We start from the raw sequence: 18,123 nt of genomic DNA, 5'->3' as shown, positions 1-18,123 counted from the left end.
GATCCTCTCACCACCTATGTACGCAGTGACTCCACCAGCAGAATAGTGAGTACAGCTCTGGAGTATAATACAGGATATAACTCAGGATCAGTACAGGTTAAGAATATAATGTATATACACAGTGACCTCACCAGCAGAATAGTGAGTACAGCTCAGGGGTATAATACAGGATATAACTCAGGATCAGTACAGGATAAGTAATGTAATGTATGTACACAGTGACTCCACCAGCAGAATAGTGAGTACAGCTCTTGAGTATAATACAGGATATAACTCAGGATCAGTACAGGATAAGTAATGTAATGTATATACACAGTGACCTCACCAGCAGAATAGTGAGTACAGCTCTGGAGTATAATACAGGATATAACTTCGGATCAGTACAGGATAAGAATATAATGTATATACACAGTGACCTCACCAGCAGAATAGTGAGTACAGCTCTGGAGTATAATACAGGATATAACTCCGGATCAGTACAGGATAAGTAATGTAATGTATGTACACAGTGACCTCACCAGCAGAATAGTGAGTGCAGCTCTGGAGTATAATACAGGATATAACTCAGGATCAGTGCAGGATAAGTAATGTAATGTATGTACATAGTGACCTCCCCAGCAGAATAGCGAGTACAGCTCTGGAGTATAATACAGGATATAACTCAGAATCAGTACAGGATAAGAATATAATGTATATACACAGTGACTCCACCAGCAGAATAGTGAGTACAGCTCTGGAGTATAATACAGGATATAACTCAGGATCAGTACAGGATAAGTAATGTAATGTATGTACACAGTGACCTCACCAGCAGAAAAGTGAGTACAGCTATGGAGTATAATACAGGATATGACTCGGGATAAGTACAGGATAAGTAATATAATGTATGTACACAGTGACCTCACCAGCAGAATAGTGAGTACAGCTCTGGAGTATAATACAGGATATAACTCAGGATAAGTCCAGGATAAGTAATGTAATGTATGTACACAGTGAACCCACAAGAAGAATAGTGAGTGCAGCTCTGGGGTATAATACAGTATATAATTCAGGATCAGTACAGGATAAGTAATGCAATGTATGTACACAATGACTTCACAAGCTGCATAGTGAGTACAGCCCTGGAGTATAATACAGGAAATAACTCAGGATCAGTGCAGGATAAGTAATGTAATGTACGTACACAGTGACTCCACCAGCAGAATAGTGAGTACAGCTCTGGAGTATAATACAGGATATAACTCAGGATCACTGCTTGATAAGTAATGTAATGTACGTACACAGTGATTTCACAAGCAGATTAGTGTGTGCAGCTCTTCTGAAGGTGCTTGTTTTCTCCCTGCCCCTTTTACGGTGCATGTGTCCCCTCATGGTCCCCCTGCATGTCAGTGATAGGGAGCAGTATGACATCAAATCAGTTGCTACCCGTCACTGAAAATCCCCACATACTGCCACCCTATCATTGGCATCCTCCCAGACACTGCCCCCCTGTCACTAACATCCCCAAAACACTGCCCCCCTATCACTAACATCTACCCCACACACTGCCCCTGTCACTTACATTCCCTCCACAGACAGCCCTGCCACTTACACCCCCCCCACACACTACCCCCGTCACTTACCTCCCCCCACACACTGCCTCCTGTCACTGATATCTCCCTTCACACTGCCCCATCACCAACTAGTCCCCCACACACTACTCCCATCACTTATATCCCCCCCACACACTGTCCCCGTCACTTACATGTGCCCCACACACACTACTCCCCTGTCACTTATATCCCCCCACACACTGTCCCCGTCACTTACATGTGCCCCACACACTACTCCCCTGTCACTTATATCCCCCCCACACACTGTTCCCGTCACTTACATATCCTCCACACACTGCCCCCTGTCACTTACATCGCCCCCACACACTGTCCCTGTCAGTTACTTACTTTCCCCCCACACACTGCTCCCCTGTGAATGACATCTCCCCACACACTGTCCTCGTCACATTTGGGCTGCACATGACACGTTATGTCCTGTATACAGGGAGGCAGGAAGGAAGCCAGTGCTTGCAGCGCAGCTTCGGCAGCAAACTCCAAGCAATTGCAGAGCTGACTCTGCGATCGCTTGTTTCCCTGGACCCACCTATGCACAGGGGAGAGTGCCGCTTCTCACCTCCTTCGAACCTCCTCCGCCCACCAGACAACCTTTCTGAATATGCCTGTAATGCCAATTTTTGTGAAGTCTGGCAGAGTACCAGCGTGGCACTGGTATTTTGCCAGACCTCACGTGAATTGGCATTACAACGGCCTCCATTATGGATTTTTTTTATGCGTACCCCAGAAGCGCTGTTGCGTACCCCTGGTTGGGAACCACTGGAATAGAGCATTTGCGTAGACATTCATAGCTGTTCTGAACACTACAAAGTAAGAGACTAGTACTTTTCTGTAAGAACATACAATTCATGAGGGATCTTATTATTGTTTTAACAAAAGATTTTGTATATAAACTGATATGGATCACATCCAAATGGTCACATACATATACTGGCTACTTTATTAGGTACACCTTGCCATTATCAAGCTGGATCCCCCTTTGCCTTCACTTTGTGCATACTTTCTACAAGGTGCTGGAAACACTTAGTTTTGGCCCATATGAACAAGATGGCATCACACAGTTGCTACAGATTTGTCAACTGCACATGAATGATGCGACTCTCCTGTTCCACCAAATCACAAAGGTGCACTGTTGGATTGAGATCTGGTGATTGTGGAGGCCATTGGAGTACAGTGATCTCATTGTCATGAACAATAAACCAATCTGCGATGATGTGAGCTTTGTGACATGGTGCATTATAATGCCAAAAGTAGGGTACACTGTGGTCAGAAAGTACATTATCAGCAACAATACTCAAGTTGTTGCATTTAAACAATCCTCAATTGGTACTAAGGGCCCAAAGTGTGCCAAGAAAATGTCCCCCACACCATTACACCACTACCACCAGCCAGAACTGTTAATACAAGGCAGGATGGACCCATGCTTTCATGTTGTTCATCCCAAAATCTGACCCTGCCATCTGAATGTTGCAGCTGGAATCGAGACTTAGGAAACCAGGCAACAATCTTTCAATCTTTCTTTGTCCAATTTTCTTGGGGGGACTTTGCATGTTGTAGCTCACAATTCCTGTTCTTAGCTTACAGGACCATACTCTGTAAACCCTAGAGATGGTTGTGCGTGTAAATCCCAGTAGATGAGCGGATTCTGAAATTCATACGACAACCATGCAATGTTTAAAGTCATTTACATGCCCTTTTTTTCCCCATTCTGATTTGAACATCCTAACTCTGTTTGAACATCAGCAAGTTGTCTTGATCATGTATGCATGCCTAAATGTATTGAGTTGCTGCCATGTGATTGGCTGACTAGCTATTTGTGTTAACCAGCATTTGAACAGGTGTACCTAATAAAGTGTCCAGTCAGTGTATGCAATGGCTCACAGTTATGCGCTATAAATACCATTTCAAAGTACAGTATGGTCAAGTGTATGAAGATCACTAATTCATTCAGATAAATTATACATTTTATGATGATCTACTACCAGGTAAGGGACCTACCTTTGACAACTTGAGAGACTGAGAATGTTTCCCCTCCATCTCCCCGCTATAATCTGTAGGATGAGTGATCAACCTCCACTCATAGTTATACGTTTTTCCTATAGTTAAATGGAAAAGACGCATAGATCAGACACGTGCACATCATCCATAAACAACTAAAAATTTGAAGAAAAAAAAACTATGGCCCAGATTTACCAGAGGACATAAACTATCTGGTTTTCTGTAACAACCAATCACAGCTCAGCTTTCATTTTACCATGAGCTGTGATTTGGTTGCTGTGTGAAGGAATGGTAACTTTTCGCCAATGTGTCTAGGATCCATTTTAGGTAAACAGGACTGGTGTTCTCTCCTAAAATTCAGTATGAACTACATTTACCAGTCAGTCAATCTGTGGGAAATCCAGTGTGCAATTTACTGCTGAAGAAGAAACAATCATCTTATTCAGAAATGTACCACACTAAACTACACATAAAAGAAATTGCCTGGGAGGGGGTAAATATTACATTATTTTAATAATAACAAAAATAGTAATAATAAATTATTATTACTATTATAACAATAATAATAATATTTACAAATGTCCAAACTAGGGGATGTTTTAGGCCAATGTCATGGTCCAAAATTGCAATACCACTAAACAATAAAAACCAGCAAAATCTGCATATTTATCTGAAATACAAGTATGTAGAAGGAGGATGGATGTGGATTAGTATAAATCTCATGGGGGCAACTTTTCAGGTCCATACTCCAGTTTAGCCTGTTTTACCAGTTAAAACGGCGTATTCTATGCAAACGAACACATGCAATAGCAGACTGACAGATAGTGTAAAGGTACGTTCACATAGGCGGATCTTTTGTGAGTTTCCCGATGCGGGTTTAAGCCATAAAATCTTTTGATCATTTTGATATGTTTATGCTTTCACTAAAATAAAAAAAATAAAAATGTTGTCAAGGTTCCAGCATAACCAGTTATTAATGCTCCCTGCATGCTGCGGAGCTGGAGAAACAGCACCTTTACCTAGTCCCCATTGTAATGGACAAATAAGAATGAGCAAAAAGAGCTTTGCCGAAAACTAAGCTGAGACTTCCTGTTGTCTGTGGTGATAAGGAGGAGTGATCAGTACAACATTACAGCAATAGATGATTCCAGTGTATAGATAAGATCTTCACAATAGATGAAGAGCAAAGTTCAGACTCCCCATAAAAGCGCAGAGAATGCACAGATACCATTTCCATCTATGTGAATGGGACAATATCTGTCTATTGTTGTGTATTTCCATGGGGCTTGCTGTAAAACATATCTTTAATGCTGTTAAAAACAGCTTAAGCAAGATGGCATCTCCCATAATAATGTACAAAAAACATGAAATAAAAAAAAAATACAAATCATAAAACAGATTAGAAAAAATGAACACATTTCAATATCTGCCTTCAATCAGTAAAGAAAAAAAAAAAGCGATCATTGCCAGGCTAGCATTCCACTGAGGTTTTTGTACTGCGTTTTTTTAGGCATGAAAACACCTGCATTTTGGTGTTTTTTCTGGCGTTTTTACCTTTGTGTGAAATTTGTCATTTTTGGCGTTTTTTTCTTCCACAAGAGTGTGTGTGTTTCTCTTTATTTTTATTTTTTTACATTTTTTAGGTAGTACTACTACTCCCAGCATGGAACAGACTGTTCCATGATGGGAGTAGTAGTACCTGTAATAATAGACATATCGCCCCAGGTGTCAGTCGTGACACCCGATACAATCGTCCATAATATAGCAGAGATGTGGAGCGGCTCTATACAGCGCTCGCATCTCTGCTCTATACTCCGGCCAGTGATGTGAATAGAACATCACTCATTCATATTTTCTGCCCAGAGTGGTGATTGGTCGGATGGTTGCTGCCAATCACAGCTCTCAGAGGGATCATTCATTAATAATGAATGAGTGATGTTCTATTCATATCACTGGTGGGAGTATAGTACAGAGATGCGAGCGCTGTATGGAGCCGCTCCGCATCTCTGCAATAGACAGGACGATCGCATCGGGTGTCAGGAGTGATACCCGCTGTGATCTGTCTTTGACTGCAGGTACTACTACTCCCAACATGGAGCACACTCTGCTCCATGATGGGAGCTGTATTACCTGCATTAATAGACAGATCGCAGCAAGTGTAATTTCTGACGCCTGTTGTGATCTGTCTATTAATGCAGGCACTACAGTTCCCAGTATTGAGCAGAGTGTGCTCCTTGTTTGGAGTAGTAATACCTGCAGTTAAGGAAAGATCACAGCGGATGTCACTCCTGACACCCGCTGTCAACCTCCTGTATAATGTATAAATGCGGCCGGCCGCTCTTCTATGGTCCCCTGCACTGACGTATATATACACCTATTCATATTTCCAACAGAGAGTAGTGATTGGCTTGAACCGTCTGGCCAATCACAGCTCTCTGCGGGAAATATGAATAGGTGTACATATATGGCAGTGCAGGGGACCATAGAAGAGCGGCGGGCCACATCTATAAATTATACAGGAGGATCGCAATGGACCTGGGGCGATCTGTCAATTAGTACAGGTACTACTACTCCCTTCCATGCTGGGGGGCGGGGAGGAGACGGAGGGGACGGGCTAGCGCCGCATGTAACTAATAGTATATCTACACAGGGTGCCTCCAGCTGTTTCAATACTTCAACTCCCAGGATGCCCTGACAGCCTATAGATGTCAGGGCAAGCTGGGAGTTGCAGTGATGAAACAGCTGGAGGCACCCTGTGTAGATGAACTAAGGGCAGAAGTCCCCCCCAGCAGGCATCAGTGACGTGGTGCCTGCTGGGGAAGTCTGCCTGGTAGTGAGCACACTGCCAGGCAGACCAAAAGCATTTTTAATATAGTAAAAATAAAAATTAAAAGCAGGGAGGGGGTTAGGGATAGATTTGCAATAGGCAGGGACAGAAAAAAAAATAGGATGGTGGGAGCTACCCTTTAAAGAAAACTTGCCAACATGTTTTTTTTTTTTTCGATGACTGAATTGACCTGGCAGGGACCCTTTGAACATGGAAGCTATGATGGTAATGGCCTTGTTAGGCTGGGTTCACACTGTGTGCTTCTATAGCATTTCTTAACATGCATCTTTTATGTTTTGGTTGGTAACTTACATTGAGAGACATGAAAGATTACCAACCATAACAAAAAATACATGCTAAGGGTACGTTTACACGTATGCAGATTTGATGCGCAGGATTTTCTGCTCCAGATTTCAATGTAAACTAAATGACTGAGCACAACTTCTAATCCACAGATACAAATCCTGAGCATCAAATCTGCGCAGGATCCTGTACGTGTGAATGTACCCTAAAACTGCAAAAAAGAAACGAACAGTGTGAACCTCCTTCTCTTCTCCATGGTATTGTTTATCAGAAAGCACTTCATAGAGCTATGCAGGAGGTTATTGATCGGTAATCTGGAAGAATATCAGCCCTGTTTACTATTCAGACACTAGTCACATTAGGGGAGAAGGAGAGGTAAAACAGTGATAATACAACAAATGATGAAAGTATGAGTAGTGTGCAAAACAAGCATTCCAACAGATGGCATTACCTTCAGGAGGTTCAGGAAGGACAAACGCATTCAGCTGAACAGCATTTTTTGGTAAGGTGACCTCAACACTATCACCAGCAGATACCACAAGCTTGTTGGTGACTAGAAAAAGAATACAGAAATACAATTATCTTGTATCTACACACATATATATCAACACACATATAATGATGGACTATGTACAAGCTATGATGCAAAATGGTGGTACTTGAGAATAGGAGGTAGATAAAGGAGACCCATATTAAATGAAGATAGTCCTGTTGGACAAGAAGTACATAAGTGTTATATTTAAGACAGACTCACCTGAAAACCTAAATAGCATAAAAGTATATTACTCTGATACCCACCCTCCCCCAATGCACACGGGCATCCAGTAAGCTAAGATATGACTTGTGTATGGTGGTTTCCAGGCTCTGCTACAATGGGCAGATGATGGACGAAAAACAGAATAGGAAAAACTGAATTTCAACGTGCTTGATCCTTTGTTTTTATAAGAGATAAGAAGCCGCCAGAGGTGTCCTCGTGCTACAGAAAACACATGTACACTGGGCCCAATATCTTTGAGGGATGTGGTGGGGGGTTTGGGGTGGGATGTATAGCTGTCATTCTTACAACAGCTTGGTCACCTTAATGATTTGTATTACTGGAAATTTGGGGATGATGTATTTCCCACCCTAGGCTTATAGTCGAGTCAATAACTTTTCCTAGGTTTTTAGGGTGAAATTAGGGGCCTAGGCTTATATACAGAACGGCTAATACTCAAGTCTATACGGTAGTAATACATAACCACAATTTACTGAGCCAAGGCTTCCAAGTCTAGGGAGATTTATCAAAACCAGTGCAGAGGAAAAGTTTTCTAGTTGCCCATAGCAACCAATCACATCACTTCTTTTATTTTGCAGAGGCCTTGTTAAAAATGAAAGAAGCGATCTGATTGGTTGCTATGGACAACTTTTCCTCTTCACAGGTTTTGATAAATCTCCCCCTATATATTTACATTAGGGTGTCGCAGCTGATTGCCAGGTGTTGGCACCCCACTGATTAGCTATTGATGGCCAATCCTGTGATCAATGAATTTTCCCTGTAAAACGTCTTTAAAATGTTACTGTCATTAAAATAACTTCTGACATGTTGTTGAAAAGTTGAAAATTGTTGATTTCATCGAGTCTCACGGCTGAGACCTGCTGCGATCATGAGTTAATAGCCGTGGAAGTGGGTGGCATTGCACCCCACTCCCAGGATGGCCGAGTGATTGTTCACTTCTATACATAGAAGTCTACGCAGAGAAGTGGACAGATCTCTCAGATAGCCTAGGAGCAAAGTGCAATCCCACCCACTTCATCGGCTAATAACTCACTAGCGTATCGAGTCTCAGCAGGAAGACCAAATGTGATCAACAACTTTTGACTTGTCCGATTTAAAAGTCAAAAGATATTTTTAATGACAGTAACACTAATCTTTGAAGGCCATAACCTCTGATGTGGACTGGTGTCATCTCACAAAACATTGTAACCTATTTTTGCCTACAGCCTTAATACTTTATAGCTAGACAACATCATAGTGCACCTGGCAGCACGATCATGCTGCTCTAATTTGGTGACAGGTCCCACGATCATAATCAGCTATGTCTAAAGCACAACTTCCTTCTAAAGAAAAGATTTAAAGCTTTACCATTGGCTTGTGGCCAGTGTTAAGTGCCAGGTTTGGAGAAATGACTGCTGGGCAGCCCCCCTGGCTTCCCTAGCAGGGTTCCACATGATTGACAGATCTCTCACTATTTTAGTATATGGGGACATTTGTGAATTATAGTGAGCCTGGCAGGGGAACCAAAGAGGAGCCACCAAGCAGACACTTCACAACCAGCCTGGCACATAAAACTAACTGCAAGCCAATGTTTACACTACTGTAGGTTTTCTCTAAAAGGTAGAAGCATAGTGTTAAATACAGCTCACAGCTCTATGTTGCTTTCTCTCAACCCTAACCAGTCGCCCCCTCCTAGATGCTGACAGAAACCGGAACAGCATGATGCTGCCACCACCATGCTGCACAGTAGGGATGGTATTGGGCAGGCGATCAGCAGTGCCTGGTTTGCTCCAGACAAGAAGCTTAGAATTGAGACTACAAAGTTCAATTCTGGTTTCATCAGACCAGAGTCTCTTGTTTCTCACAACGTGACAGTCCATTCAGTGCTGTTTTGCAATCTTCAGGTGGGTTTTCATGTGTCTTTACTATGGAGAGGCTTTCCTCTGGACACTTTTCCATAAAGCTCATATTGGTGGAGTACTGCAGTAATGGTTGACCTTCTGGAAGTTGCAACCAGCTGTACACAGGATTTTTGGAGCTCTGCCAGAGTGACTGTTGGGTCTCAGCAAGGCCCTTCTCCCCAAATTTATTAGTTGGGTGTTGTTGTCAGCTCAAAGAAGATTCATGTTTAAGAATACGAATTATGGAGGCCATTGTGATACTGGGGAATTCAGTGCAGCAACAGTACAGATCTGTGCCTCTATACAATCCTGTATCTGATCTGTACAGGCAGTTCTTTTCCCCCTCACGGCTTAGTTTTTGTTCTGATATGTATTGGGCTTTAGTAGACATTCAGTACAGTAAGCGAAACAGATCACATACCAAAACATTAAACGTGATAAGAAAGTGAATCAGATATAAAGTCCACAAACCTATCAAAGTGCAGGGTGGGGGATGGTGGGATTACTCCTCAAGAGCAAAGAAGAGGCAGCTGACATTTAACTCAGGACGTAAAAACCCTTTTACCAACGACCAAAAAAACATCACATGAAAAGATGATAAAAATGTTATGTAACGTTTCTGAAAGCACTTTAGTCTGACAGGTTTTCAATTGTAATAAATAAAGATCTTTTTACACTTAGAAAACACCATGTTACACACATTTCCTAAGCAAGGCTTTTTCCACATTGCGTCTTGCAGTGTTTATTGGTGGTATGTATGTCTATACTTTGCAGCATCAGTCATCCAAAACAAACAAACAAAAAAAAATAACACGATATATTTGAAAAGTCTCCGGCACTGTATGGTAATTTATGCAAGTAGTCATCAAGGCATGCAAGATCTGGAAGAAGTCATGGCACTCCGGGCTGTAATCACTCCGACTCGGCTTTGACAGCCTGGGTAGTGCCGATATTAATGCTTTGCTCCGTAAAGTTAGGGATACCAGTTATATTGGGCAAAATCTGATGACCGGTTCCCTTTTAATAGGATAATGCAGCAGCCCGTGCTATTTCAAGCAGCCAATAAACATAAATGCCAAATAAATCACCTACATGGAGGCCAAAATGGTTTACTTTTGGCATCCGTTGGATAATGGAAGTCTATGGTTATGTTTACAGTATATACCGGGAGATAAGCAAAGGACAAAAAAATGCAGTGCAACACCACTGTTATCTCTCATATGACTTCATCAAGATGACATTGCTTTCTTGTAGTCAAAACTCTTATCACAGTAGTGTTCTTGTTGCTTACTACAGACATAATAGAGGTGGACAACCATGAATGATTCAGCAATGAAAATAGTGAAAACTGGTTGTTATCTTTAATTCAAACAGCTCCATGGAAAAAAAAACCTAGCAAAATCATAGCCTTTCCCCAGGCCCATCTTCCTACAGAAACCAGTTAGATTATCTATATATATGTAAAACTCAATGTGTGTGTGTGTGTGTGTGTGTATGTGTCAGCATCACCTCCAACTGGCTGAAGATATTAACATGAAACTTGGCACACATGTTACTTATATGTCAACAACAAACATAGGATAGGTGATTTAACCCTTACTCATCCCCATTTTCCAGGGTCGGGTTTTTTATTAAAAGTCCCATACAAGTCAATGGGAAATATATGTTACTGCATAACTTCCAAATGGCTGGAGATATTTCGATAATACTTGGTCACATGTTACTTATATGTCAAATAAAAAGATATGATAGTTAAATTAACCCTTTTATACACCCTTATATAAAAGATGGGTTTTTATAATCTACCCTTTTTGTGCATCAGTCTGGCTTGCAAATCACGCCCAGTCCCACAAAGCCACGTCCCCTTCTATTTTCTGCTTACAATATCTTCATCACAAATCAGTCCCACCTGAGGACAGGATATGAGGATGGGACATAAGGACGGTATATGAAGAAGGGTTGTGAGGACGAGATGTGAGGTCGATCGGGATGTGAGGATGCTGAGGACGGAAGAAAAGGACAGGATAGGAGGTCGGGATAGGAGGCAGACATATGAGGACGGGACAGGAGGCCGGGACAGGAGGCCGGGACAGGAGGCCGGGACAGGAGGCCGGGACATGAGGACGGGACATGAGGACGGGACATGAGGACGGGACATGAGGTCGGGACATGAGGTCGGGACATGAGGTCGGGACATGAGGTCGGGACATGAGGTCGGGACATGAGGTCGGGACATGAGGTCGGGACATGAGGTCGGGACATGAGGTCGGGACATGAGGGAAGGATATGAGGGAAGGATATGAGGGAAGGATATGAGGGAAGGATATGGGGTTGGGATATGATAACAATATAGGAGGATGGGATATGAAGTCAAAAGCTTTCATTTGTTGATTTTCCTCTCCAACAAGGATTAGGAAGAAAAAAATGTGCAATGTCGGGTACTTAGCTAGTTATTACTATTTTCCAGCACTGATAAGAAAACATAAAGCAGTGACCTGACTGCTATAGACAACTATTCTTATCTTTTTCCCAAGAAGATTTTTATTTACTTATTTTTTAACTAGACCATATAATAAAAAAGGAGAAGTGTGGGAAGCAACCAGATTGGTGGGGGTTCTTTTGCATTCATTTTTAATGAACAGTTTAAGAAAAAAAGAACAAAGGTTAAATGGGCACTGTCAGATACAAAAACTTTTGATATGTTGTAAAGCATGTAAAACCAATAGGTATTTTGGTATTCAGTATTTTCAAAATTTTCAAACAACTGCGCCCCCCCCCCCCCCCCGCCTGCTTGGACACATACTAGTCCTGCTGTGTCCATGCATCATCACCTATGTCATGGACACACTTCCTTGATTGACAGCTGTGAGCGCAGGGCTCACAACTAGAGGAAAAATCCTCCCACTGTCAGCTTGTGTCTCGCTACTGTCAGTGAGGACAAGCTGGGAGTTGTAGTTTTGCTAATGCTAGGGGAGATGCGAGAAGAGCATACTGAGGGAGGGGGCGGAGACCTGAACAGTGAGGCCACGCCCCCTCCCTTTGAGAGGAAATCAGAATAGTGAGCTAAATTAAAAGTGTAATAAAAAAATAATAAAGGTGCTAGACACATAAAAATTTGATGTACATGGTCAGGATTAGGTAATGAGTTATATATAAAAAAAAATATTTTTTTTGTTGGATCTGATGGGTACGCCTTAAGGGAATAAATATTTCCATACATTTTCATACATGAAGTATAACAAAGCGTAACAAAAACTAAGAAACAGTAACAAAAACAGATGCAGTTGTTGTTGTGTCACTGTTCACGTGGGTAGAAAAGAAAATTATAAGACACATCAACACATCAGTCATAAGGTTAAAGTGGAAAGGAGTGTGCAATACGGTGAGTAAGACAATAAAAGTGGGAGGGAAAAGATTAGGGATTGCATGATCAAGTAATAGAAGTGGAGTACAGCCAGCATTTCCATTTCTTAACAAAACCAAGGTGGCTTTTAACAACTTTACTGTTTCCCCTGAAATTTGTGGACACCGATATGAAGATTCTTCCCAAGGATACAGGGAAGATATTTATTCTGCACTAAACCATTATAACCATTGGATACATGTCCGCGTGCTTTGGCAAGCCTTACAATGCCATAACATACACAGAAAGATAAAGTACAGTAGGAAGGTTTTATTTGCCCTATATATTCTGACATTATATTATCTCCACGCTGTAAGCCCTAGACTTGAAGCATGTTTGTCATCAGAAAAAAATTAATTAAAACACCTCATATTAATTATGAAAACTCAAGGGAAAATAAATAGGGTATGGAAGGAAGGAAATACAAAGGAATATGTGTATAAGAAATGAGAAAATGCCTACCTTTTTCTTTGTTTCATTTGTGGTTTGGCAAAAGGATATGGTAAAGGGCAAGGGAATACTTTGTTTCAATATTGGATAAGGAACAAAAACGTCTTTCATGCGGGGGACAATGAATTCCAGTACACCAGGGAGATAAGACAATACAAGTGGATCCTGAATGGTAATTATTGGCTGCAGGGAAGCCTCCTGGCCCGGGATATGGGAACACAGTCATTCCCGAGGATGGCTGGAACTAACAAGTGCTCCTTTTCAAAAGCTAATAGAGTCCCCTCTGCAAAAAACTGACTGTGAAGGAATACCCCCTAGATACACTGTCAAGTATCTAATCCCCAGAGGATTACCTAGAAACACATTGTTTCCTAATTGCTGATTTTGCTTTTTCTGTTCTAAATCCACTTCTGGGGCAGGTCATGAGCTAATGTGTGCAATGACATAGTTACTATCAATTACAAGAGAGTTGTCTAGAGAAAATCAATGCATACACTTATTTTCTCTTATCTAAAGGGATTTATTTTAATAAACCAAAACATATTATCCCTAAATATATAGAAATAGCTGCACACAGGGCAGGATGACACCTATTAGGGTTCATTTCATACACAGAGGTAGTAAAAATAAGTAAAAAACCTCAGCAATATTATTGCGTTTTTTTTTTTCTAAAACCACTTCTGTTAAAAAATGTATAACAGTAGCAAGCTTTAAATCAGTGCAGAAAAACATTACATTAAAGTTCATATCCTGATAAACCATTAAATTGCAACAAATAAGGGAAAGAGTAAAAACTTATAACATGTCTATCCGATATCTCGAAAACTTATTTAAAGGGGTACTCCGGTGGAAAACTTTTTTATTTTTTTTTATCAACTGGTGCCAGAAAGTTAAACAGATTTGTAAATTACTTCTATTAAAAAATCTTAATCCTTCCAGTACTTATTAGCTGCTGAATACTACAGAGGAAATTATTTTCTTTTTGGAACACAGAGCTCTCTGCTGACATCACGAGCACAGTGCTCTCTGCTGACATCTCGGTCGATTTTAGGAACTGTCCAGAGCAGCATATATTTGCTATGGGGATTTTCTCCTACTCTGGACACTTCATAAAATGGACAGAGATGTCAGCAGAGAGCACTGTGCTCGTGATGTCAGCAAAGAGCACTGTGTTCCAAAAAGAAATGAATTTCCTCTGTAGTATTCAGCAGCTAATAAGCACTGGAAGGATTAAGATTTTTTTAATAGAAGTAATTTACAAATCTGTTTAACTTTCTGGCACCAGTTGATAAAAAAAAAATAAATAATAATAATTATAAATATAAAGTAGCTTTACTGAATAATAGGACCACCAGGACTGTCAATCAAGAGGGGGAATCGGAGAGAGGTATTGCGGCCCTGGAGAACAGCAGGTTTATTTTTATGGCTATAGAGCAGCCTAAATGATCATCAAACGTATGCCCGGATTAGGCTTATAAACTATGTGTGTAGCTTTACAAGTCTATTTAAAGTGACAGATGCATATAACAATTTGAACTTCTAGTTTTCTTGTCTCTAGACATTTAATATAGATTTCCTCTATTTTGGGATTTATTGTAGCTCGTAAGAATATGGTTCACATGAAAATCATGGTTGGGGATTTCTACTATACAGCATTGCGAAAGAGTAGAGCAACCATCTAGTGTATGAAATCTAATGTGACCAGTCTTCTGGATTCATACATTTCTGGTTAAAAAACAAAACAAAAAACTAAAAACAATGCTAATTTGTTTATATGCTTAACCAAAGGAGCTAAATTGGCAACTGGTACAACCTATTACAATTGAGGGAGTGAAGCATCTACGGTAATTAAATGTAACGTGTAAAATGTAAGTTATTTGAAGACCCGATAGAAGAGTATAAATTGGGTACAATTTTCCAGTTATTTGTGCAGGGACAGAATCCAAATCCAAATACAGTAACAAAAGAGTTAACTAATATAAAACAGCAGCAAGGATTACTGTGCAGGGTCTTTCTGACTGATTTTAGATGAATGTATGAATATCATTCCCCTAAAAACAGATCTGTTCCAAGGTGGGGGACGTGATCCTAAGCAATACAAAACACCAAAACCTGTCTGCCTAACTATACATGAAAAGCGATCCCGACCACTAAAGAATTATTGTCAAATAATTGACTCTCAAGACCAAATTAAAATTACTAGGTGCACAAATGACTTTAGACTTCAATGAAGCAGCCTAAAAAGTACCTTCAAGGTGAAGAAAAGCCCAACAACAGTACATGAAAAGAACAGACATAGGCTAAGACTACTTTACCCAACCCTGAGCTAAATGTAATTGGTGAAAGTCTTCACTGGCAGAGGAGATTTATAGAGCCCACCCAGATAAGTACATCCATTGTGTCTCTAGAGAGGGTGGAATAAAAAGCGCTGTGCGATATTATCTCCCCAGCTCCACAAATGTGAACATTTATAGTGATATTTCATCTGCGCCATACTGGTCTTTATTCGTCCTCGAAACGTAAAACAGCTAATGCAGTCATCACAATATGCATTTATCACCGGGCATTGCCACTTTGAAAATCGGCAGGGCATTACAGTAGCAGCAATGTGGATGTGATTTTAAGAACCTGTGCAAAAATTGGTCTGTGCCGTGGGTTTAAAATCAAAAGCATGTCAACTTAGGCTGTGTTCACATATGTCCGGCATCCAGCTCAGCCTAAACTCCCTGCAACTGATGCCACGTCTAATGACAAAAGTGCATCGGTTGGCATCAGTTGTTTAGGATCCCGCATTCATTATTGTGCATGCCGGACAGGGGAAGGCAGAAAGATGCGTTGCCTTGTCCGGCACCCTTGTCGTATGTACCACTTGAGATGCCGGATGAATGTGAACTATCCTATTCAAATGGATAGGATCAGTTCTACAATCATTCATCCGTCACGCCCCCTCCCATAGACTTGCATTGAGGGGGCGGGGCGTGACATCATGAGGGCTATGAAGTCACGAGCTCCTGGCGCCTGCTCCAGTGTTCGGAACAGTTTGTTCCAAACACTGAGCAGCGGAGTACCCCTTTAAAGTCTATGGAGCCATAAAACGAAGCTGATCAGTCGTGCCATGCAGATGTTCAGAATATCGTATTTATGATGAGAAGCCTGTCTGGATCCTGGGGAGCAGTCAGCTGTATATTATACTAACAGATCTGTCTTCTTATGAATTGAGCATATGCTTATATTTTTGGGTATTAGTGAAGAGGAGTATCTTTTTATATGTATAATTATTATTATACGTATAGATTTGTATAAGGTTGTTCTGTGTGTCATTTGTGTAATGCCTAGAAATCAAACTAGCAGAGTTAAATAAAAAACGTCAAGAGATGTTAAGACAATCTTCTTACCTGGTGCTGCAGAACTCGTAGGAACAGTGGTTGGATGAACGCTCGTGTTGCTTAGTAAGATGGGTGCCAGTGTACTCATACTTTTTTCTCTACCACTGTCTGGTGAGCCATCAATTGGCAGTGATTCTGTGTAATTGATACTGTTAGATGGCCTTCCAGTGACGGAGCTTTCAGATGGTATAACAGTGGGCAAAGATGAAGTATTTGTCTATAATAAAAAAAAAAGTGATCAGAAGAGTTTGGAACAAATTTACTTCAACCTTCAACTTATATTTATGTATTTGAAACTATACGTGTTTGATGCAATAACGTTCCAGACTTAAGAGCCTACACAAACTGACTCAACTCATGACCTCCCGACGAAGGCGTACAAAACAAGTGCCGGGGTGGTGGTGGGGTGTATTAGTCTTCAGACCAGCATGTCCCATTCAGGTAATTATTTATACAAATTGCTGGGGCTACAGTAGTGCTACTATGTAGGTTTTTAAAAATCTTTTTGCATTTTCACCTATAAATGAGTGTCAGTTTTTGTAGGTTATTTTGTGATATTTGGCTGACACATAATGCTGAGGCTGCTAGATTGTGTGCTCCCTTTGTGTGGTGAGGTTTCAAAGTAGGCCTGTGTGTCCCAGTCAAGTCAGCGTGCTGGTCCCACCCTGTGTGTCTGCTCATAGGAGAATACGCAGCGTATTTCCCGGTGCGCAGTGTGAAAATGACTTAAGCACACAGAAGTTATGGGTGGCACCACTGCTTTAAGTTGAGTATTATACCTTTGTGCCAAAAATGGAAATCACCTGCTCGGAACCTAATAGCGTGATACAGGGGTGCATTTTATGTAAAATGACTGAAGAAACGTTCTTCTATACAGAAAAGTATAATTTTTTTTACTTACCCGGAAAGGCGGGGGAGGGGGTAAGCCCTGAGGGGCTTTCGCTTCTGGCTCCAAGCCCCTCATGCCTTTCCTGTCTTAAAGGGGTATTCCAAAAAAACTTTTTTTTATATATATATATCAACTGGCTCTGGATAGTTAAACAGATTTGTAAATTACTTCTATTAAAAAATCTTAATCCTTCCAATAGTTATTAGCTTCTGAAGTTTTCTGTCTAACTGCTCAATGATGATGTCACGTCCCGGGAGCTGTGCATGATGGGAGAATATCCCAATGGGAACTACACAGCGTGAGTCATCAGAGAGCAGTTAGACAGAAAACAACAACTCAACTTCAGAAGCGAATAACTATTGGAAGGATTAAGATTTTTTAATAGAAGTAATTTACAAATCTGTTTAACTTTCCGGAGCCAGTTGATATATAAAAAAAAGTTTTGGCCTGGCTTCGACTGAAGCCGTTAATACTTCTACCAGCCAGCGGGCTATTTTTATGGTTGATTAAAGGCTAAGTTTTAAAACAGATAAGTGCTTATGAATTCTTGCAGTGTGACATATGCTGCGTTTATGCAATGTGTGACCCTACCCTAAGCCTGGGTT

The 18,123-nt window shown here is 41.0% G+C and overlaps 1 protein-coding gene across 3 annotated transcripts in view; it reads right to left on the bottom strand.

Moving 5' to 3' along the window:
* Positions 1–18,123, bottom strand: part of KIAA0319L (KIAA0319 like) — a 127,720-nt gene that overhangs the window by 38,832 nt on the left and 70,765 nt on the right. For all 3 annotated transcript variants that reach the window (XM_056557201.1, XM_056557200.1, XM_056557202.1), the window contains 3 exons: positions 16,639–16,846; positions 7,187–7,288; positions 3,606–3,703 (listed from right to left, as the gene is read on the bottom strand). In XM_056557201.1, the coding sequence (XP_056413176.1) occupies positions 3,606–3,703; positions 7,187–7,288; positions 16,639–16,846 (408 nt within the window). The remainder of the gene's footprint in view (positions 1–3,605; positions 3,704–7,186; positions 7,289–16,638; positions 16,847–18,123) is intronic.

This window comes from Hyla sarda, chromosome 2, assembly GCF_029499605.1.
Source record: "Hyla sarda isolate aHylSar1 chromosome 2, aHylSar1.hap1, whole genome shotgun sequence".
Taxonomy (NCBI): Eukaryota; Metazoa; Chordata; class Amphibia; order Anura; family Hylidae; genus Hyla; species Hyla sarda.
Note: the sequence above shows the minus strand (reverse complement) of the source record. Positions and strands in the feature narration are given on the sequence as shown.